The sequence below is a fragment of the Mandrillus leucophaeus genome, unplaced genomic scaffold (assembly GCF_000951045.1).
Source record: "Mandrillus leucophaeus isolate KB7577 unplaced genomic scaffold, Mleu.le_1.0 Scaffold671, whole genome shotgun sequence".
Classification (NCBI taxonomy): domain Eukaryota; kingdom Metazoa; phylum Chordata; class Mammalia; order Primates; family Cercopithecidae; genus Mandrillus; species Mandrillus leucophaeus.
The window spans coordinates 743,020-767,334 of record NW_012107264.1 but is presented as its reverse complement, the minus strand read 5'-3'; the positions used below and the strand labels follow the sequence as shown (position 1 = coordinate 767,334).

At 37.0% G+C, this 24,315-nt stretch overlaps 1 protein-coding gene across 1 annotated transcript in view; it reads left to right on the top strand.

Annotated features, from left to right (window-relative positions):
- SAMSN1 (SAM domain, SH3 domain and nuclear localization signals 1) overlaps positions 1-24,315 on the top strand; it is a 157,597-nt gene that overhangs the window by 71,071 nt on the left and 62,211 nt on the right. Inside the window, exon 9 of the mRNA XM_012001961.1 lies at positions 19,536-19,604. Within this exon, the coding sequence (XP_011857351.1) occupies positions 19,536-19,604 (69 nt within the window). The remainder of the gene's footprint in view (positions 1-19,535; positions 19,605-24,315) is intronic.

Genomic DNA, 24,315 nt, shown 5'->3' with positions numbered 1-24,315 from the left:
TTAGCTCGCTGCAACCTCTGCCTCTTGGGTTAAAGTGATTTTCCTGCCTTAGCCCCCCAAGTAGCTGGGATTACAGGCACATGCCACCATGCCCGGCTAATTTTTGTATTTTTAAGTAGAGACGGGTTTTCACCATGTTGTCCAGGCTGGTCTTGAACTCCTGACCTCAGGTGATCCACCTACCTCCCCCTCAGCCTCCCAAAGTGCTGGGATTACAGGCGTGAGCCACCGCTCCCAGCCCAGAACATGTTCTTTTTCCTTCTGGGTTTTACAAGCTCCCTGGTGTGCCCATTTTGTTGTCTCTCTGCTCAATTTCAGTTGCTTCTTCATTCCTTTGAAGCCTGAACCCTGCTTTGGAAATTATGCATGCTGTAACTTTTCCGCCTCAGTGGATTTGGAGTGATCTTCCCCAGCCTTCAGTTTCCTCCTCTGACTGCTCCTGAAAAAACACTCCCTTGGGTCTTAGGAGAAGGTGACAGCATAGTGAGCACTTGGAAAGGAATTACAAAGTAGACAATGAAATGAAAGAACCCAGAAGAAGGGAAGGAGGAAAAGGATAAAGAGGCTATCTTCTTTGATTATAAAATCAAGCTTTAGATGTACAGCCAACTGCTAAAGAAATGCATGGAGTTGCTTTTGCTTTAGCATCTTTCTCCACTCATGTGCTTGTGAGTTTTATTCTGCACAACAGGTTTGGCTGTGTGGTGTAGTGGTGTCAGACAGGCCTGGGTTTACCTCTTGACTACTAGTTAGCTTTTTGTCTTTAGGTGAGTTCGCTGTTTTGTACCACAGTTTCCTCTTTGCAACCCAGGAGACAATAACACTTGATACTGTTGTTAAGAGGATTTAGTGAGATGCAGTAATCTATAGCAGATGATCAATAAATGTTTGCTCATTTTGCTCATTTTTCTCTTCCAAGAAATCTCCCTTCTTCTCATCTACTTCTATGCTTTAATAATGAATGAGATTGAGTATGAGAGTATGGGAAATGGTGGCTTTTAAACATATAATCCATATTCTCCATCTGCGTCTCCATAAAACTCTTCTTCAAGTCAGTATGGAGGCATCTAAGGTCCTCTTAGATTATCTGATTTGAAATCAATGGCATGGGTTCAGAATCAGACATTAGTCATTTAAAAAATCCAGATAGTGTAAGCAAATCAGACTTTTAATAAATGAATGTATTTACCAATGCTGAACATATAGTAGGAACTTGAAAATGGTGTTGGCGTAAAGGAATGACAAAATGAATGAATGCCAGTAGGTAGGTAAGTATACCCAACTTGACCACCCCATGCAGATACAAGCGATTTTTGGTTCGCTTTTGCTACTAATCTTAATGGTACCTATATTCTTGTTAAATCTTTTCCTACTGAGATAATTCTACCACTACTTATGCTGACACATATGTCAATTGCTGACATGGGGCATTCACAGCTCCTTCCAAGTATTTTATACCTGTTCTTTCCTTGGAGAACATTTGATTTGCAGGGTAAGAAACTATTGTGCAATTCTGCTTAAGGCCACTCATCTCTCTAAAATATCATTTTTTATGAATCACTAAGTATAGAAAGCACTGTTGTTTTTGTACCCAGGGCTTAGTAACTGGGGAAGAAGGTCACTCATGTGATAAGACTACACTATATTTGTGCCACAAGTGGGACACTTGGGCTCTAGACCCAGTGCTGCTCTCAGTTTTATTTTTTTTTCCCCCTTAAATTGAGCTTCTTCAGCTCTTCTCTGAGCCTTAACTTTCCCAAATAAGTTTTATGATTTTACATAAAAGTACCAAAGACATCTGAATACTAAATGGTGTACACAAAAGTTTTTCATACTTACAGCGTCTTAATTCAATAATATCACTGTGTAATTTGTGTTCAAAACAAAGTGACATCAGGTTAAATTTCTCCTTCAATATAATTCAATTAGAAACATAGACTTTACATTTTTGGTTATTTCATATAATTAATATTTTGGCATCAGTGTCAGTTTTGGTATTCCAGTAAATGAAACGAAAGATATATTGGGACATATCTTATAGTTGTTAAATTATTTACTCATATATGCAAAGACATGCTGTGTCTCAGGAGGTTATGATGACTTTGCAGAATGTGAATCAGAATGCCTCAGCAGTGTCTCCTTGCTCTCTAGTGAATTTGGTCATTTCGGTAAAGATATATGACTTGTAGAGTGTGTGCATGTGCATTTATGTTGTTTGAAATACTGAAAACATACTCAATTTTTCTGCATTTATAGTCAGAACTATTTAAACTATCCAAGATTAGAAACAACTAAAGAGTACATAGACTTAGGAACATCATACCTTGGAATACAACCTACCCAAATTAGACAGAAGTCATTTGCTTTCATTAAAGCTACCAATTATCATAACAGTTCATTACATTGGAGGAAATGCACGTAACAGAAAATTACAGCCCTATTACAGTATCCTTAGTATTGATCTTACTTATAGAATACTTCTTAGCATTTTTGCTTGCATGAGAGTAGATAGTTCAAGATATGGCTATGAATTCATTTTTCCAATCAGGATAAAGATGAAGAAAAACAATTCTGGGAAGTCAAATTGCTTGATACTGGAATATTAATTTTATTCATTTCATGGTGATGAGTTTTCAACTGAATTTTTTAATCATAAAAATATCAATATCAAAATCATTTTAAGAGTCCATATTATAATATTAGTACTATCATTTTTCATTGTGACATTCCCATCATTAAGTAAGGGGATCTGGCAGGATTAAATTTCAAAGCATATCTCTTTCTTTGTTCAGGTAACATTATGCAGACAGGAGAGCTCTAATATAACGTTTTGGACCAAACTGAGAGAAGAAGAGGGGTGATCTTTTCTGCATTCTGTATATCTGTTTCATAGACAAGAAAACACTGAGGAAGTTTAGTGATGAACAAGCTTTGGAAATTTTGAAAATTGGAAGAAGTATATATCTCTCTATTTCCCATCTCTACTTCATGCTCCACATTTTAGTCAATGCCTTCTATCTAACCACATATATAAATGTGGCCCTCTCTTGCTTCACAATGGTTTTTCAATGGTTCCCCACCCCATATAAATGTATACATGCTCACCTTACATTCAACTCTACACTATTGAGCATAGTATATTAGTTTTCCAAGGCTGCCATAACAAAGTCATACAAACTGGGTGGCTTGCAGCAGCAGATATTATTGTCTCAGTTCTGGAGGCTAAAAGTCCAAAATCAAGGTATTGGCAGAGTCATGTTCTTTTCAAAGCCTCTAGGAGAGACTCCTTCCTTGTTTCTTCAGCTTCTGATAACCCTGGGCCTTAGGCACTCCTTGATTCATGGTGGCATAATTCCACTAACTGCGTCCATCTTCACACAGCCAGTCTCCCTGTTTGTTCTTATATGGTCATCCCTTTGTGCATGTGGGTGTCCAAGTTTCCCTCTTCTTTCAAGGACACTAGTTTTATTGGATTAAGGGTTCACCCTACTTCATATGACCTCATCTTAACAAAACTAATTACATTGGCAACAATTGTATGTCCAAATAAGGTCACAATCTGAGGTGCTGGGGGTCAGAAATTCAACATGTCTTTTTCGGCCATACAGTTCAACCCATAACACATGCCATCCAAATGCTTCAGAATCTGGCTGTAAACTAACACCTGTCATCCCCCTCCCACGTCTTTCTCCTTATTTATCATGTACATTTGATGTAGGGAATTATTCCTCAGTTCTAGACCATATTGTATTTGCCCAACAGGTTTTCCTGCCAACTACGCAAACAACATAAATCCACTGAAACTATGGCATTGCAGTGGAGAAGAGTTTAATTGATTGAGGCCAGCCCATGCAGAAGAACTAGAGTTATCACTCAATTCAGTCTCCCCAAAGGCTTGGAGGTGGTTTTTATGGACAATTTTGTGGGCAGGGGGTTAAGAAATGGCTGCTTCTGATTGTCTGGGGACTGAAATCACAGGTGTTGAAAATGGCCCTCGGGCACTGAGTCTGCCTCTGGATGAGGCCACATGACCAGTTGAGTCATGAGTCTGGGTGGGGCAGTGTGAAAGATATCTCAAAAAACTGATCTTAGATTCTACAGTAGCGTTACTATCTATAGGAGAAATTGGGGAAGTCACAAATATTGTAACCTCTGGCTACATGACCCTTGAGCAGTAAGGAATTCTAGAAACTGTGTCTATCTTATCAGTGTTGGAGTCCCTCTCATAAAAGCCTAACATTGTGGCCTTTCATTAGTTTTACAAAGACAGTTCAGTTTTGGACTTTTAGCCTCCAGTACTGAGACAATAATATCTGCTGCTGTAAGCCACCCAGTTTGTATGACTTTGTTATGGCAGCCTTGGAAAACTAATATACTATGCTCAATAGTGTAGAGTTGAATGTAAGGTGAGCATGTATACATTTATATGTGGTGGGAAACCATTGAAGAATCATTGTGAAGCAAGAGAGGGCCACAGTTATATTTGTGGTTAGATAGAAGGCATTGACTAAAATGTGGAGCATGAAGCAGAGATGGGAAATAGAGAAATATACCCTTCTTCCAATTTTCAAAAATTCTAAAGCTTGTTCATCACTAAACTTCCTCAGTGTTTTCTTGTCTATGAAACAGACATACAGGATGCAGAAAAGATCACCACTCTTCTCTCTCAGTTTGGTCCAAAACGTTATATTAGAGCTCTCCTGTCTGCATAGTGTTACCTGAACAAAGAAAGAGGCATGCTTTGAAGTTTAATCTTTGCTTTAAGATTAAACTATAAACTATATTCTTCTCCAAGTTAGTTTGACCTACACTCAGGAATGACCAAGGACACCCTGGAGGTCAGAAGCAAGATGGAGTAAGTTATGTCAGATTTCTTGTTGTCATAATCTTGCAAAGATGGTTTTAGTACCCATTTCATGCCTCTAATCTTATCATATACTCTGCCCATTGCTAGATTATGCCCTCCATTTATCTTGTCCACCTGACAAATTTCTGTTTCACTAAATGTTTTCTCAAGAATTACATTTTTAGTAAAACATTTCCCAACTTCTCCAGGCAAATTAACAATTTATCATCTATGCTTTCACTGCTTATCACATCTCAGATTGATACAGAACATGTTGCATTGGATTCTCACTCTCTGTTGATCTGCCTGTCTTCCCACTAAACTGTGAAATCTTGGAAGGCACAGCTCATACCTTTCATCTTTGGACACCTGACAGAGTCCCAGGTCCGTAATAGACATTTGGTAAATAATTGTTAAACAAATAAGATGAAACTTCCTCCTTCCAAATCTTGCAGCATAACAAGAATTCTGGGAGGAGCCCAGAAACAATATATTATGCCTGTGGGGAATTCAAATCCCATTATTTCTTATCTCTGTCTGCCTGAATGAGGGATTTTGAGGCCAAGCTTTGTGGCTTACACCTGTAATTCCAGCACTTTGGGAAGCAGAAGTGGGAGGATAAATTGAGGCCCAGAGTTCAAGACCAGTCTTGGCAACATAGGGATAACCTTGTCTCTGCAGAGAAGGAAAAAAAAAAAAATTAGACAGGCATGGTGGCCCACACCTGTAGTCCTAGCAATACAGGAGGCCTAGAAGGATCTCTGGAGCCCATGAGTTCAATGCTACAGTGAGCCATAATCATGCTATTGAATTACATCCTGGGTAACCCAGAGAGCCCCTGTCTCTGGAAAAAGAAGAGAGACAGAGAGAGATTCTCCCAAGGGCCCTTCACTAGTCAAGACATTAGTCAGTCATAGAAAAAAACTCTTAAACTTGTTAGGGTTTTCCAAGGTGGTGATCAAAGCTGTGCTGGTTTAAAGACCAGCAACAAACTACTGTAGTTTCCCCATTGCTGCCTTGGCAAGGTGATACTACTGAGTGGATTCTGCTCACCTACTGGTTGCCAGAAGAGATGACCTTTGCTGGCTGAAATAAAGAAGCTGCTTTTGCATGAACCACATGACATACTGATTGTACCATAAACTAGACAAACAAAAGCCCGTGTTTTTCCCCTATGTATTTATTATCTTGTAAAGAAAGTTTCTTTTCTCTTCCAAAGGAGAAGTGTTGATTTTCTAAAACGCTATCTGCACAAACAGGAGTCGGCAAATTCAAGTCAAGTTCTAATATTCAGAGAATTAAAAGGCCAGGATTTTAGAGGAGATGGGACCGGCATAATTTCTTTCAGTGGGTAAGGAGATAGTTCATTTCAATGAATGCTTTGCAGGACAACTCGTGGGTTCAGAATTAGAAGTCCTGGAATCAGGAGCTGAGTCGGTAGAAAAGGAAATTCAAATAGTTTTTCATATGCATAAGAATCAGAATAAGTACTTCACAGGAAAGCTGTTAGAATAAAATAATTTATGTTAAAAGATGTTGAAGCCATGGGACGGAATGTTATAAAGATCGATAATAGATCATTATCATCATGAGGAAGGTATTTTGACATATCTTATGAATTTCTCCATACAGCAGAAAGTTTTTATTTTATTTATTTATTTTTTTAGATGGAGTCTTGCTCTGTCGCCCAGGCTGGCATGCAGTGATACGATCTTGGCTCACTACAATCTCCGTCTTCTCGGTTGAGACGATTCTCCTGCTTCACCCTCCCAAGTAGCTGGGACTACAGGTGTGCAACACCATGCCTGGCTAATTTTTTGTATTTTTAGTAAAGATGGGGTTTCTCCATGTTGCCCAGACTGCTCTGGAGCTCCTGAGCTCATGTGGATCTACCTGCCTCAGCCTCCCAAAGTGATTGGATTACAGATGTGAGCCACTGTGCCCAGCCGAAAGTATTTTTTTTAAAATAGTTTGTAGTGTGTGTGTTTCCAAATTTTTACCGAATTTCTTTCTGACATTGTCTGATTCAACATTTGTTCTACCTGCCATCATCCTTTTGAGTTTTGAGGGGTATGGATTCTGCAGTTTTAAACCTGTTACTTGTCAATCCAAGGAGGTGGCCCAAAATGTGCACACCTATACAGTTGAGATGATTCATTTATTCAACAAACATTTCTTGAGCCCCTGTCTGCCAGGTGTTAGCAATAGTCCTAACTTCTGCCTTCCAGTAACCAAAATAAACCAACAACACAAAAAGTCATCAAAACAGTAAAAACAATCAAGCACCTATAAGTGCTTGCTTGGAGACAGCCCTTTGTGGAGGTGACATGAAGGCTTATGCCATCACTCCTCTAAAGTCCACATGCTCTCATCACACCCCACAGGACCTCCATAAACAGGTGGCCTGAAGGAAAGCAGACTTTGATGACAAGGAGCCACCCATGTCAAAAGTAAAGGGAAAAGCAGTTCAAGCAGAAGGAAGAGCTTGAGCAAAATCCCAGGATAGGAAAGAACTGACTGGTGGTCCAAGTGCAGAGACACCAGCATGACCAGGTCAGAGAAAGAAAGGAGAATGGCATAGATAGGCAAAGGCCAGAGGTGTTCCAGCCTTCCTGGTGATGGAAAAGAGTGTGCAATTTGTGTCAAGTGCAATTGCAAATTCACAGTTAAATGCTAAATCTAAGTGAAAGCAGAAGTAAATTCCCCATAGAAATTTCCCTTAACTGGTAGCCGGGGATAAATAGCATATTCAAATATCGTTATAGCATGTGACGACAAGAAAACACCAGGTTAAAAGAGCAATGGTGTGTGTACAGGCTTTGAAAACAGGGGTTGAACATGTTCCCCGGAAGCTGGGTCACACTATGACCACGTCCTAGAAGAAGTATGGGATTTGAATTCCTAGGAATCTCATGCTTTCTACTTTTGTCCCTGAAGGAGAGAGGATGGAATGAGTATTTGTTAAGACTGTCTGTGTGTCAGGAATTTTATGCATATTGCACAATTTAATCCCAACTATAATCTCTTGAAAAAAATGTTATTTTCTCCTTTAAATGAGTGAGGAAATTTGAGACTCAGAGAGGACAGGTGTCAGGCTCAAGTTCATGTAGCTTGTCTGAACTCAACTCTACATCACTCCTCCAAAGTCCACATGTTCTCTTCACACCACAGGGCCTCTGTGGATGGGTAGGACAAGGAAAAGCAGACTCTTCTGCCAGGCCTGCTCAGCCAAAAACTAATAGTCTGAGTGTTTCACTGCTGGCAAGGGCCACTTCAGGAGGTCAGAATTACATGCCCTTGGAAACATAACAAGAAATCTGATTTCTCTCCAATCAGATATTGGTTTGTAGTTAATCAGTTATTATTATTATTATTATTATTATTATTATTATTCTGGTTGGAGAGAATGTTGCTGGGCACAGATGTTAACTTGGATATTTGATTTATTATATACTCAGTTGACAAAGAAAACCAGATTTTTCTTTCATTTCTCATAAGCATGGCTGCAAATGTTATGGAAAAGTTTTCTTACTAGAGAAAAAAATAGAATTGAGTTGCAGGTAACATGTTTCTAAAATCCTGTAAATGATCACTAGATTTTTGTTTCCTCTTCCTACAAATGACACATGCAAATGCTTTAAAATTAGAATGCAGGTAGGTTTCCGAGGCGGCCCGCCTCGCTATGGCTTTGCACTTCATGTATAAACCTCACTTTGTGTGTTGGGGTGGGAGAAAGCAATGTGCACCTATTTACAACATACTCAGTCTCCTAAGAAGCTCTTTTATTACCCTTCATGTTACAAGGAAAAGGTGGAATTCCATTTAATTGAAACATCCTTATATGTGTATGTGTATGAACACACACATGCATATACACATACATATATACCTAAGTATATATGCATATGTATGTAATATACATATGAAATTTGATTTTGACTGACATGCAATTGGAGTATTTCATCTTATCATTATATTGTTCTCAGAGTTGATAGCATGAAGATCATATGAGGCTTTTGATTGTTTTAAGAAGTAGACTCTACAGTTACTCTCTCCTATAGCTTTACAACTTTGTAGTTTCAAATGATCAGGCCTGAAAAATAATCTGGTCACTCTGATGAGTGAAAATAGAAAGGAAATAGAAATGATCTTGCTCTTCCTGTTTAAGAATAGCTTTTCTGAGGAAAGGAAGCTCATATATATCTCTTCAATGAAATTCTATTAATTGCCTTTTTCTTCAGTAGGTAGAGACAGGAAATCATGGTCTATTGATCAGTACAATCTGCTTTCCTCTTTGCTTCTGGGGAATAAAGTATGAATTAAGCAGGGGATTTTAATATTATACACGAAGTGTACTATGTTCAGATAAAAGTTAATAACAAAGCACTTCTGTGCAAAATTTAGACCAATTTGTTCTGTCAGTATTGTAATATGGACAGAATTGCCTTTCTGCCAAATGAGGCACGATTCAGTGGTACTGAATAACATTCTAAGTTTAAAAATTATTTTGAAGATTTTTAATAAAAACTTGAGTTTTGGTTGTTTTATCCTGTTTATAAAGAATGAAAAGGCAAACTTCCACAGAATACTGTGTTTTTGTGCTCGTGAGAAGAATATGAAAATGTGGAGAAAGGACAGTCACTTAAATGTAAGAATGGGCTTCAGTGGAAAGGCTTCATGTGTGTGTCTTGCCTTCTTCCTACTGTGTCATTCTGCCATGTCCCTACGCCAGTCTGAAAGCTGTAAGGTAGGGATAGTATTGACAGGAATCAACACCTGCCATATTTTCATATAATTAGGAGCTGAGCAAATAAGATAGATATGTGCAAATGTTTTAAAGGGCAGGGTGAAGGAAGAGACTTGGAGTTGATAAAAATGTGAAGGAATAGGCCAGGCGCGGTGGCTCACACCTGTAATCCCAGCACTTTGGGAGGCCGAGGCGGGCGGATCACAAGGTCAGGAGATCGAGACCACCCTGGCTAACAGGGTGAAGCCCTGTCTCTACTAAAAATACAAAAAAGCCGGGCGTAGTGGCGGGCGCCTGTAGTCCCAGCTACTCGGGAGGCTGAGGCAGGAGAATGGCGTGAACCCGGGAGGAGGAGCTTGCAGTGAGCCGAGATCACGCCACTGCACTCCAGCCTGGGTGACACAGTGAGACTCTGTCTCAAAAAAAATAAAATAAAAAATAAAAAATGTGAAGGAATATAGTTGACAAAAACTAGACTTTGTTTAAATAGCTACATACATTTACCAAGACGACGCAAACCTAAAGAGACAAAGAGATTTGGGAGAAGGATAGAAAGGATGTCAACTAATGTTTTGGAGAATTGGAGCAAGTTGCAATCTCAGAAATTGTAGACGAGGAGGCTGCAATGAAATTAGTCAGTGTGCACTACAGAGGCCCTGAGAGGCTCAGTCTTTGAAGGCAACAAGGAAACTCTTTTCTCCACAGCCCAGAAGGGCATGGAAAGGTGAGTATGTATAGACCTGAATAGTCACAAAGAAACGAACTCCAGAAACACGCATTTGAGGGTCTTCTGATGAAAAAGCTTCCTCGGGGTAGGTGTGGTGATTCATGCTTGTAATCCCAGCACTTAGGAGGTCAAGCAGGAGAATTTCTTGAGTCCAGGAGTTCAAGACTAGTCTGGGAAGACAGTGAGAACCCATCTCTACAAGAAATAGAAAATAAGCCAGACATTGTGGTGGATGCCTATAACCCCAGCTAGTTAGGAGGCTGAGTGAGAGGACTGCTTGAGCCTGGGAGGTTAAGGCTTCAGTGAGCCGTGATTATGCCACTGCATTCTAGCCTGGGTGGCAGAGCAAGACCTTGTCTCAAAAAAATTAAAAAATTAAAAAAAAATAAAGAAAACAAAAAGCTTCCTTGCTACTTGATCACCTGACAAGCCCACCCATTTACGTAGAACTTCCAGTTGGGGTTTTCATACCATGATCTTAGTAATGTATCTACAGAGCACAATCTCCAGACATTTGATAACAGCCTAAATATGAAAGAATGAAATCAAAGCAAACAGAAGAAGTCAGAATAAAACAAGAGAATGAAGGGAATAGAAGGAAAATTGTAAAAATGATAATTAATAACTTCAGAAAGATAATAGTATATATTCCAGGTATTTACTTGTTACTATCTAGTGTTTAGTATGTGCCAAGCACTTTTCCAACAACTCCACAATAGTGTCTCTTTTCATTCTCATAGCCATATCTTTCAAGCATTACTATCATGTGCATTTTATGGAAAGGCTAAATAACTTGTCAGGGGCACCCAGGTAAATGACAGACAGGATTTGAACCTAGGCAGTATGGTTAAAGTCCACCTTTGTAACCATTACGTGTCACTGCCTTTCCAAAACTTAAGAACAGAATGTTGTGAAAAGGGGAAAATCAGAAAGTATTTATGCAAATTAAAAACCTAGCTAAAATAAAATATCTATTACATTTTTTACAGTAATTAGTAGAAAGAGTAATGGAATTTTATTGGAAAATTAACTGTCAAATAAATGAAAAACAGAGAGCAATGTAATAAAATGGGAGTATCAATCCAGTATGTTGAGCACTGGACTAATCAGTTTCCAGAAGGAGAGAAGAAAGAGAGATGCAGAACTTATTAAGGTAACATAGGCCTGAAGAGAAGTTTTTAAATAACCCATATCAACACACATAATATGACATTTTAGGATATACTAAAGATACAAAGAAAATATAGAGGAAAGAGGCAGAGAAAAAGAAAGAGGGAAACAGTCCATACACAACAAACCAGGAATCACAATGGCTTGTGCAGACTTCTCAACACTCTGAAAGCTAGAAGACAATTGGAGAAGCCTTCTGAATATTAAGAAAAAAAGTGATTTCCAGGCTAGAATTTTATTTCAAGTCAACATAGCATTCAAATGTGAAGGGTCTAAAAGGATGTAAGTGCCCTTTTTCTGTTACGGAGGTGTGTTTCTGCAAATGAGAGAGCAGACGAAAAGAAACATCATGTGAGACTTAGGCCAAGAGATAATTGGAAGTGATTAAGGAGAAATTCCATTCCATCCTCAACGGAGAACAACTAAGCCACGTTAGAACACATTAGAACAGAAAAAAACATCTAATGCGTTTGAGCATTTGAAATGACAAGTATGATGTTTGAAATTAAATATTTGAAACAAATCACTTAAAATACCTGCCAGAGCATTTATTGGGGAAATATTAACAGTATATAGAGAACCAATCATATAAAAAGAAAGGAGAAATTCCAAAAATAGGTAACAAAAGGAACATAAAGCATTAAACACTATTTGACTCAGCCATGAATAAATTATTTACATCATGATAATGTAAATAGTGAATAATGATTTAACAAAATAATTATAAAGGAGTTGGGAAGTGAGAAGAGTACAAAACCCTCATGGACAGAAACAGGAATCAGTAGATAATGCCTAATGCATAAATCAAGAAAATACTGGTCTATTATTTAGAAAAAGAAACCTAACCAACTAGAAACTTTTTTTTTTTTTTAATATTGGAAGGATCAGCGAAAGAGTTGAAAGAGGAAGTCCGGGAATAGAGAAGGATGGGAGAGGGTGCTTGTGTTTTCTGACCTTTTTAGTGTAAGTATTTTTATGTTTGCAAAACTTTAAATGACATCTAGAAATGTAGAAAGGAACAATATTGTAGAAATGTGAAGATGATAACCACAACTTGGATTTGATATTGAGGCAAGCAAAAACACAAGATTAAGAGCCAAAGATTGGGAGAATAACAAACACTCTTTAGAAACAGAAATTGGAGAGCTAAACCTCCAACTCAAGGAGAAAATGGAATGTGCTTGTGGTAGTAACTTTACAGACAGATGCCTTAACAAAAACAGGTGACTTAGTCCATTTGGGCTGCTATAATAAAATACCATAAACTTGGGGTAGCTTCCAAACAACAGAAATTCACTTCTCACAGTTTAGAGGCTGGGAAGTCCATGATGAAGGCACCAGGAGATTTCTCTTCTGGTGAGGGCCTGTTTCCTGGGTCATAGATGGCACCTTCTTGCTATGTCTTCACATTGTGGAAAAGTGGGAGTGAGGGATGTTTCTACAGCCTCTTTTATGAAGGCACTAATGCAATCCATAAGGGTTCTGTCCCCATGACCTAATTCTCCCAAAAGCCCTACCTACTATTACCTTCCACCTTGAGGGTGAGAATTCCAACATACGAATTTTGGGACCACATGAACATTCAGACCATAGCACCAAGGAACTTCATAGAAAGGAATTTCATGAAGTGTGCATAAGTCTCATTTGTGCTTGTACTCTGATTACCTACACCCATTTTTGTAAGCATAAAATTAGAGACAATGATTATTATCAAAGGTAGAATTGAGGGCCCATAAGTGTCACAGCAAGGTAGCTTGGGTTGGAGAGGGGCCTGAAATGCAGACTTGTCCCCATGATACTGAATCTTAATTACAGGAAAGGGTTCTGGATTGGTTGCAGATTTACTGGTTTCAATTTTTTTTACACATGTAATGATTGAACCAATTCTCTTTTCAACCAGCAGCCAGCAACTCAACATCAGCCTCCCCCTAGCTCTTTGCATTCCTGACCCCAACAGCCAAATTAATCATTCCCATTTTATGCCAGGTATTTAGGTATGCCAAGACCTACTTATGACATAGAGTGATGGTTATGAGCTGAGGCTTTGGATTGAATCCTGACTCCACCACTTCCTAGCTGTGCAAACTAGACACGCTACCAAACCCCACCAGGAAGTTGAGGATGATAATATTAGTACCAGCTCATGAAGATTTTTGTGAAGATTATATTGAAAATATTTATCAAGCACACAGCATAATTTCTTTTATGTAATAAACACTCAAGATGACAGTCATTATTATTAATGTTATTAACTTGGAGAAGTATTACTTCATGAATATTGTAACTTTTAATCATAAATGGATTAAATTTTATCATTATTTGTTATGTCAACCACATTATGGTCCTTATATGACTTTAAAACCACTTAGAAAGGAAATACTTATAATTTATTGAAGTAATCCGAGTAATTTGCATTTATTTTGAATCTTAAACTTTATCAGCCTCCCTAATTTTTCCAATCACTTTGAACTGATACTACTCATTCTTGGTACTCGGTCTTCTCTTACATTCAAACATCTTGTAAGGCATAGATGTAATTTATGAAGTTCTTTGTCTCTTCAAGGCAGTTTTATCCTGTATGATTCTTTAGGTTCACCATTCATCTTAGATTATTGGTCCTTTTTATTTATCCCAATTATCTGTTTCTTCTATAACCGAGATAACAAGATAATGTGCTACATTATCTCTTTGGAAATTTAAAATAAGCAGTAATTTTTCCAGGCCAGGCTCTCTAAGAGGCTTCCCAAGATATCCAGAGTCTGACTAGCAACTCTAACCTCTCAGAAACATAGTATTTTGAGCACATCAAGGGTAGATCCTTTTCTGGGAATACATTCTAATGAACCACAATGGCAGTATTTAAATTTATAATGAGAAATGGCAATCACAGATTCCAGGTACTTGATGTCCATATGAATACTGCCTTTATCTCCTGTAGACATATCTACCCAAGGAGTTAAATCATCATTTATTCATAGAGCTTAAAATAAAAACAAAGGGAAGTAGTTAAACACATTTTTTGTTTACTGAAATCCAGCTAAAAATGGCATGATGTGTTAATCTCCATGCAATAGATTATCTTGTCTGGAGAATTAAGATACTCAAAGTTGACTAAGCTCTCTTTTTCTTTAACTCACCAACTTGAATGGATACTTCCAGTACTTGTCTGTGTTATTGTCCTTTTTCTGTTTGAGGTAAAATTAATTCAGATTCTCCCCAAACTCACTAATTATTTAGAAGTTATTTGGGTATCACCTCATCGTTGTTAGTTGACTTTTTCGGAACTCTGCAATGAAACTCAGGCAAGGTCTTACAAGGAGAAATTAACAGGTGAAATATTAATTTCTCATGTAGACTTGAGGCCAGTTTTTAGAAGAAATTAGTCTTTGTGATAGATATGCTTGATTTCACATCTTGTTGGAAACAGCACACCTCAGTAGCTCCCATCTTCTTGCCACTTCCTGTTAACAGAATCAGAATTTTATCTTCCCCTAATCTCCCCAAAACATGAGCTTGTCACTTACTGGAGCAGGTCACCAGGAGAAGCAGAAAAGTGACTGTACAGCTTTTCTTTTTGTTCTTTTTTCTTTTTTTCTTTTTTTTTTTTTTTTTGAGACGAAGTCTCGCTCTGTCGCCCAGGCTGGAGCGCAGTGGCCGGATCTCAGCTCACTGCAAGCTCCGCCTCCCGGGTTCCCGCCATTCTCCTGCCTCAGCCTCTGGAGTAGCTGGGATTACAGGCACCCGCCACCTCGCCCGGCTAATTTTTTTTTTTTTGTATTTTTAGTAGAGACGGGATTTCACTTGTTAGCCAGGGTGGTCTGGATCTCCTGACCGCGTGATCTGCCCGTCTCGGCCTCCCAAAGTGCTGGGATTACAGGCTTGAGCCACCACGCCCGGCCAAAAGTGACTGTACAGCTTTTCAATTAGTAACACATTAGAAGGGATTTCAAGTGCTGGGTAGGGGCTGGGTCCCTTAGAGAAAGGAATCAGTAAACAGGAACTCCAGAGAGAGAATGAGTAAATAACTTTAGAGAGTTACGAAATATAGGAGATTCACAAGGAAGCAACTATCCCCCCCACTTCCTTCACCCCTCCCATAGGCCAGGGGGAATATCCATTCCATCATTTCTCTTCAATTCCCAAATCCAAACAAGGAGGTGTTGAGATGTTTAATCCACCTATGGTAAGAATAAGCTAGATAACTAGAGGAGAGTACACCACCAAGACCCCTCTATAGAGCTTGGCACCATCATTGGAATTATTAAATACAGAATTGCACAGAACATCATCAGATGCCAGTGTGTGCTTATTTCAGGAAACCCTTAGAAAGAAACAGTTTTTTTAATATGTTGTAGGATCTCCACTTCCATGAAGCCGCAAACAGGTAGGAACACAATATCCCCACTCAACTTTGAATGCAATTCTCTTCCCTGTACTATAGAAAGAAGCCTGCTCTGAGGAGGCCCAAAAGAAGAGAGGATTTATCAAGGTTAAGTTACTTGTATGAATGACTCCTTTTCTTAATCATAGATGAGTAAATTCTACAGGTTTGAATGGAATACAGTTCTTTTTTTCTATAAAATGATTATTCTTATATTAAATGTTAATTTCAGAGTTGGGCTCTGTGATGACAACCTTATTTTGCTTATTTTCAAATTCTTGAAATTTGTCTCTCTGTTGTCCTCCTGTAACAAAGCACTTGAGGTATAGTCAGGAGGATTTTCAGTTAGAGTTAATAAAATATCCCTTGGTCATGGTTGTTCCAGTAATACATGGAGGCATACATAAGATTGTGCCCAACCAACTCTACAGGTTAGAGAAGTTTTAACTGTTAGAGCAATGCAGATAATCTAGTCTCATTCTAAAAGACTTGATTTGAAAACCCTTCATCCATTGAACAAGTGTACATGTCCTAAAAAACAAATGTAGAGTAGGATTAATCCAAACTACTATCTAATTGTATTCTTCAACCTGATGGTGGAAGGCAGAGAGATGTAGATGGAGATCCTCAATGTCTCAGAATCGAGGACATCACTTTGAATGTCCCATGATCTCTAGTTTCCTTCTACCTATGCTTCGAATTTTATGATTTGTGTTTTAGCAATACACTAAATAAAATATTTGTTGGATTGCTGAAACAATCCTTTTATGGCTCACCTTACTTTCCTGAAAAATACACCTCAATCTTTGTCATTCAACTGCAATTTCTTTAAAATTTTTACTCATGATTCGTGACACAGAGATTGTACACAAAGTTCCATTCTGTCTGGGATGTAAGACCATTAAGGTATTGTAAAGCACCAAGACTGTGCTTTTGCAATTTCCCTGTTTCAGAACACATGTTAAGCAACAGGTTTCCCAGTGGTTTAAACATGGTCAGGAGTTAGGTGTGCTCAGTACTGACTCTACTTCATTCTTGTTCTGTCCATCTGTGACTTTTGAGCTTGCTGGATCACTGTGTCACTCACTAACTATCTTGGTGTCTCCAAATTCTATAAAATAGTAGATAATTGATGAAAACATTTACCACCTTGTCACTTGATCTTTTTGGGGATCAAGAAGTTTCACATAGGTAATGAATGGGACCTCAAATGTCAAATCTGTCTTTTAACCCCCAGAAAACATTTTTCTTGAGTGAAAGAATGATTGGAAAATTCCTTTTCCACCTGTACTTGAAGGAAAATGCTTATTTTGTTTACATTTTAAGTATTTCTTGTAATGTTAAAGACGGTGAAGTGCCTAGAGATCCATAAATGGATATATATAAAAATTTTTTTTTTTTTTTTTTTTTTCTGGAGTATAATACTTTTAAAAACCTCAATCTAGTCCAGACATGGGTCTCATAAATGTAAGTGTTCTCTATTCTTTAGCATTGTATTATAGAAACACTGGAGAAATATAACCTACAGCAAGCACCGCCCCAAACTGTTTGAAACATCATGCCTATTTAGAGTTCACAAACATTTTTTGACACAAAACATTACTGTAATGATGAATCATCTAATAAGTATGTCCTTTATTGATATTTCATTTTATTATCAACAAAACTCTACCATGTAGTAAGTACAAGCATTATCATTGCCATTTTGTTATTGATTCAACTCCATAATTAATTTTTATCCATAGATGAAGAAAAGAGGGTGTTGAGGGTGCAACAGGTTCACTTAAAAAATGTATTTTTTATGACTTTCAATTTCTTAAGAGATGACACAAAAGATCTGCCTAGCCTACTTTCTTAACCCAAGCCCTAACTGAAAGTCTAAGAGATGTATTTCTAGGGAATTACCCAACCTCAGCATTCTCAGGTTTTCCAGTGTTCTCTGTCTGTGTCAGAATTTGAAAACACTAGCTCAATAATTCTCAAAATTAAAAGTCTGCTTTTATTATCTGGTAATAAAATAATAGGCACATTAACCATAATCTTGAAAAGTATATTCTTTCAATTCTGTTATAGAACAAAAACAGATTGTTTTTAGCTAGTCAAGAGGTTTGAAATATTGTCAGATAGCACATAATAGACAATCAATTTAATATTTATTAAATGAATTAGTGAAATTTGAATCTCATTTGTTAAATGAATTAGTAAAATTTGGGCCTCAGGGAGTGGGGCTTAGAAGTGTGCGGGAAGTCTGAGAAACAAAGTCAGTGGAAAAGCTGCTGATTAAGAATACGGCACTACTGCTTTTCAATTCAGAGGATTTATAAACAGAAATCTAGGTATATTTTCTTAATCCGGGTTGCTCAAATAGAACCAGAGTTTCATATATTTTGCAAGTCTCCCTTTGGTAAATCCCTAGTTAACAATAAAGCTTGAACTTCTTCCTTTTACTTCTGGGTATTTTGCTTTTTTCATGATAATAAACAGTTTAAAACCATGAAGAAACTCTTAGTAAGTCATATTAGCTCTACTGGGCCTATTCAATAGAGGCTCTGGGCGTTTCATTTGAAGAAACCATTGATCCATTGACTCATCACCAGGACAGCAATTATCAGTATATGGCATCGTTTGTAGCACAAAGACATATGGTTAACTGGGGGTTCTGTTTAATTGATCTCTTTGTTAACCAGGACTTTACAACATCTTAATACATTAGAAAAGTAACATATGCATAAACATTTACTTTTAGAGTCAGGTTCCCATTTATATTTAGAATGGGTCTAATCCATATTTTAAAATATATGCATACATGCTTCAAGTAGGATTAATATTGTTTAAGGTCTAACTTATTTTGTCGTCTAACAGTTTTTATTTATTTCATCTTCTAACAGTGTTTATTTAGAAATATATCATGCCTGTAATCCCAGCACTTTGGGAGGCTGAGGTGGGCGAATCACGAGGTCAGGAGATCCATCTTGGCTAACATGGTGAAACCCCATCTCTACTAAAAATACAAAAAATTAGCCAGGCATGGTGGCACGTGCCTGTAATTTCAGCTACTCGGGAGGCTGAGGCAGGAGACTCGCTTGAATCCGGGAGGTGGAGGTTGCGGTGAGCCAAGATCATGCTCCTGCACTCCAGCCTGGGTGACAGAGCGAGACTCTGTATCAAAAAAAGAAAAAAAGAAAAAAAAAATGTGTATGTGTGTGTGTGTATATATATATATATATATATATATATATGTAAACTTGACTACCTTGAGTATTCTTTTATTTTTTTTTTTAATAATAGAAAGCCAACATCTCAAGTTTTATTTCAGTTATTGTCTCTGATTTTTCTTTTTTCTACCCATGGAATACATTGTAAATTTTTGCTTTTATATAATGAGTTTTGTTTTGAAATCCTTACGGCTCTTGTAACTGCAGGCATATCTAAGTATGAGATTTGGAACATACCTCATAGAATATAGCAGGACGATAAAGAGTTACCAAAGAATTACCGTAAGAAAAAAAAATTACCCATGTAAATGTTGAAGTCATATCCTGACCGAAGGAGGAAGTGGCAGGTCCCTGGGCTCAACCTTATCTGATGCTGTACATTAGACAGCACACTGCTGACTATTTTCAGTTGTTTCTGTAACAGCAGAAAGTGCACTCACTAGGAGTAGTCAGAATTCAAAATGCTCAAGAGAAAGCCATCCAATGTTTCAGAGAAGGAGAAACATCAAAAACCAAAGGTAAGGAAATTTCATACATAGTTAAATAAAATCAAACTATTTAATAGAAAATAAACACATACGTGTGTTTGAACACATACAATGTTCTCATCTGTGAGTCATAAGTCAAACATAGGGTTTAATGCCTCATGGCAAATATGGAAAAATTAAATTGCAAAGTTGGATTTTAAATCACACCTAGCAATTATTGTCTCTGTAATTTTGTCTTATAGTGCATATTGGAACATTTACATCTGTAAGTGAAGTTTGAGTTCAGCTCAACTTCAAAAAAATCAATTTAGTGGTCTCTGAGTGTTTGTTATCATAGTCTTCTTGCACGTTTTTAATGACTATGAGATTGTCAATGTCTATTAAACAGTCTACTGAATGAATTTTATCTCTTAAGAGGTTAGCTCTTCAAAATAGAGTTATGAGAAGGTTGTAAAATGGAAATGTTATGGTTAAATATAAGACTTTTCTCATTTTTGAATGTTAAGTTATGATAGTTTGTTGTAGAGATGTATATTTGCTATTCTCTTGAACTAATGTTATCACTACACAAAAAATTGGGCTGTGTTTCGAGAAGCATCAAAACACCATATACTGGTAAGTTGACAAATTGGTAATATTAATATGTAGAATGTTGCTCTGTTCTTTGTCTTGGCAATAAGTGCTACTTTAAAAAAAAATAGGTCATGGGATAAAGTTTAGATTCTATTGTAGAACTCTAGATTTATTAATAACATAAAACAACTATTTACAATGTACCAATGTCAGAAAATTTCTCCAATATGTGTACATTTCTTTTCTTAGGTAAATAAAATTTTTAATCTCTTTCTGAGATAAACAATAGCTGAGTCCAGTTTTTTTTGAAGGATTCATTTATTGTCTATCAGTCTTTGTATGTTAGGCACCCATTTTCAGAGAAAGAGGTTGGTTTCTTTCATTTGTTATGACCTTTTGAATTGATGAGATACAGAACAATGGTCAATATTTTGAAACTCTTTGGAAGTTACCATCCAGGTTTTTCTGAAGGAAACAAAAATAAATGATTTCCTATCTTTGGAAAGGTAGAATAAATGATTTTTAATATTAATTATTTCTGACCCATATACATAATAATGGATAGACAAGCATCTTTAGTTTAAAATATAGCTAGATAACATATCATGATTTTTTCCCTAATATAAGAAAAATTCAAAGTAACATTTTCCAAATAATACAAAAAAGTTTTTAAAAGCATGACTTGTGCTTCTATTTAAGATTAATTTTATATGATATTTACTTGATTAAGTGCAACAAATAGTTGACAATTGTAGGTTTAGGGAAGATCATAAAAGTTAATATGGAGAATGATATACCTCAAAATATTTAAAACCTAAAGATAGAGTATTTAATAAAGTCTGTATTTTATAGTTAGTTAGAGTCATATTTATGACATTAAACAATTTTCAAAATGATACTTTACTCCATCATTATTTGCCTTAAGAGCAGTAACTGTTATAATATGCTTAGGATATTGTTAATCTTGACTTCCTTATTCAAAATAAAAATATATTTGAAAATATGTATATCTTTGAACAAAACATATCACAGAAAATGGTAACATTGGAAATGCTAAGTTTTGTTGTGAATGAATTCTTATTTTCATTAGACAGATGGTTTCATTCTGTATGAATTTAAAGAGATGTGTATGTTTTTCATACATTCAACTGGATTCTTTCCTTTTAACATGGAAGTGATATTTTTCCATTTGTAATTATGTCTTAAAATAACTCTTTTTTCCTCTTAATTCACATTTATTTTGGTGGGTAATTTTCTTTGCATATTATATGAATAAAGAGCAGTATCCGGCCAGGTGCATGGGCTCACACCTGTAATTCCAGTACTTTGCAGGGCTGAGGCGGGTGGATCACTTGAGTTCAGGAGTTCTAGTCCAGTCTGGGCAACGTGGCAAAACCCCATCTCTACAAAAAAATGCAAAAATTAGCTGGGCATGGTGGCATGTGCACATAGTACCAGCTATTCAGGAGGCTGATGCAGGAAGATTGCTTGAGCCCAGGAGATTGAGAGCTACAGTGAGCCATGTTCGTGCCACTGCACTCCAGCCTGGGCAACAGAGCAAGACCCTTTCTAAAAAAAAAAAAAAATTGGCAGAGGTGGATGCTACGATAATCCCTACAAATGAAAGGCGCGTAGAAAAAGGAGTGCAAATCCTTTCATTTACTGAAAAGAAATTTTGTCTAGAAAGGGTCTATGTCTAGAAACAGAACCATCAAGAAATTGGTCTGAAATATAGGGAATCACTGTCTTCACTACACACCAGATGTTAGTTTACATTTCCTAACCCAGAAACATAAACTCTGCATACTATACTCTCAGAATTTCTGAAAGAGATTCTCTTGTTTTTGTGTGTGTGTGTTTTTAATCGTAAATGCTATAGTAGGGTAAAAAGTGACAATATTAAAAATGAAGAAAATATTTAATCATTTAGCTTTTGTTAACTGTCATTGGTTCTATTTCAAGTGACCTATTGGCCAATTCAAATGCAATGCATATTATAAATAATGTTACCTCAAATAAAAATGATGAAACTTTTCAATTAATAATTAATGGGCAAAGATTTTGTTATTAGTATTTTCAAATAGGTCTTACAGCTATGAGAAGGTTCAAAACATTCATGTATATAACATGTAGCAATAGATTTTGAGTCCTATATCAAAAATAATTTATTATTTTCTTTTATTCCTAAAACTTATCAATAAACATGTTCATGAATTTAAAAAGAGTAAATCCGAATACATGTTAACCACAGTTTTACCATGTGCCTGTTATAGATATTCTATAACAGAAACTGGTAAATTCTTGCAGAATTATTACAAAAGAAACCCATTGCATGTACTGGAATCTCAATAACTTCTAAGGGTTTTAATGTATGTCTCAGAACTCTCTGCTGTATATAGATAAATTCCAAATTAAAAAAGAAATAGGAAGAATAATAGTTAAGTATTCTATACTTATATTAGTTAAAAATAGGCTTGCTTAATATACATGCAAGTTACTGTTATTTTTCTTCTTGAATTTTGTTTTTACCTTGGAAACAGGGTCGTGCTGTGTCACCCAGGCTGGAGTTGCTGTGGTCCAATCATGGCTAACTGCAGCCTCAAACTCCTGGGTGGGCTCAAACTACCTCCCGTCTCAGCCTCCTGAGTAGCTGGGACCACAGGCGCCATGCCACCAGCCCAGCTAACTTTCTGATTTTTTGTAGAGATGAAGTCTTGTTATGTTGCTCAGGCTGGTCTCAAACTCCTGTGTTCAAGTGATCTTCCCACCTCAGCCTTCCAAAGTGCTGGAATTACAGGCATGCGCAACCACAACTGACTGTTTTACCCTCTTACTACTAGTGCCCACTACTGATAGTGATTTTACAAACTTCTAAGCATATACAGTATTCAGATTTGATGAAATGTTATTGCATTACACTCTACAAATGCTTAAATTATAGAACATAACAATTTTCCTTATCTGTTTTTCCAACTAAAATATTTTATTTTTCTATATTCATCATTGGTTTATTTTCATGTCAGTTGCTGTGCTTACAGGTTTTTGTACACTAATTTAATATTTGTAACAACTGTGAGAGAATGACTCTTATTTAGCCTCATATGTAAAGAGCCTAAGGCATAAGGAAGCTTAATTACCTTGAAGAAGACACAGAGTTAGATGAAAAATGAAACTGATGTGAAATATGTTAGTTTCCAATACTTCCGTTCTTAATATACTGCCATTATAAGCAACAGGACTGTAGATATTATTTCTGTTTCCACCTGAATTGCTGGCTAAAGTTTATGGAGATCAGGGAGACCATGTCTGTAAGAGCATCTGTAAGTTTAGAAATCCTCATTCCTGTCTCTGACTATGCAGGAAGTTCATCAGAGAAATCCCTCTAGGTGTCTGGGACACACACATGTCAACACCTGATTGTAAAAACTTTCCTTCCCTCCTTCCCTCCCTCCCTCCCTCCCTTCCTTCCTTCCTTCCTTCCTCTCTCTCTTCTTTCTTTCTCTCTCTTTCTTTTCTTTCTTTCTTTCTCTTTCTTTCTTTTTCTCTCTTTCTTTTCTTTCTTTCTGTCTCTTTCATTCTTTCTCTTTCTTTCTCCTTCCTTCCTTCCTTCCTCTCTCTTTTCTTTCTTTCTTTCTTTCTTTTCTCTTTCTCCTTCCTTCCTTCCTCTCTCCTTTCTTTCTTTCTTTTTCTTTTTCTTTCTTTCTTTCTTTCTTTCTGTCTTTCTTTCTTTCTCTCTCTCTCTCTCTCTTTCTTTCTTTCTTTCTTTCTTTCTTTCCTTCTTTCTTTCTTTCTTTCTTTCTTTCCTTTTCCCCTCCCCTTCCCTCCCCTTCGCTTCCTTTCCCTCTTTCATCAGGTTCTCCCTCTGCTACCCAGGCTGAAGTGCAGGCGCAATCACCACTCACTGTAGCGTCAGCCTGCCTGGGCTCATGTGACTCTTCTGCCTCAGCCTCCCGAGTAGCTGGGATCACAGTCCTGCACCACCATGCTCAGCTAATCTTTATATTCTTTGTAGGCATGGGGGTTTCGCTAGGTTGTCCAGGCCAACAACTTTCTTAATAGTCAAATATTTTTTTAAATGATCTAATATTGAAGTAAGCACCACATATCTTCCCTCTGCAGCTAGCATAATACTTTCAATGTAGTAGACTCTCAATAAATATTTGTAAAG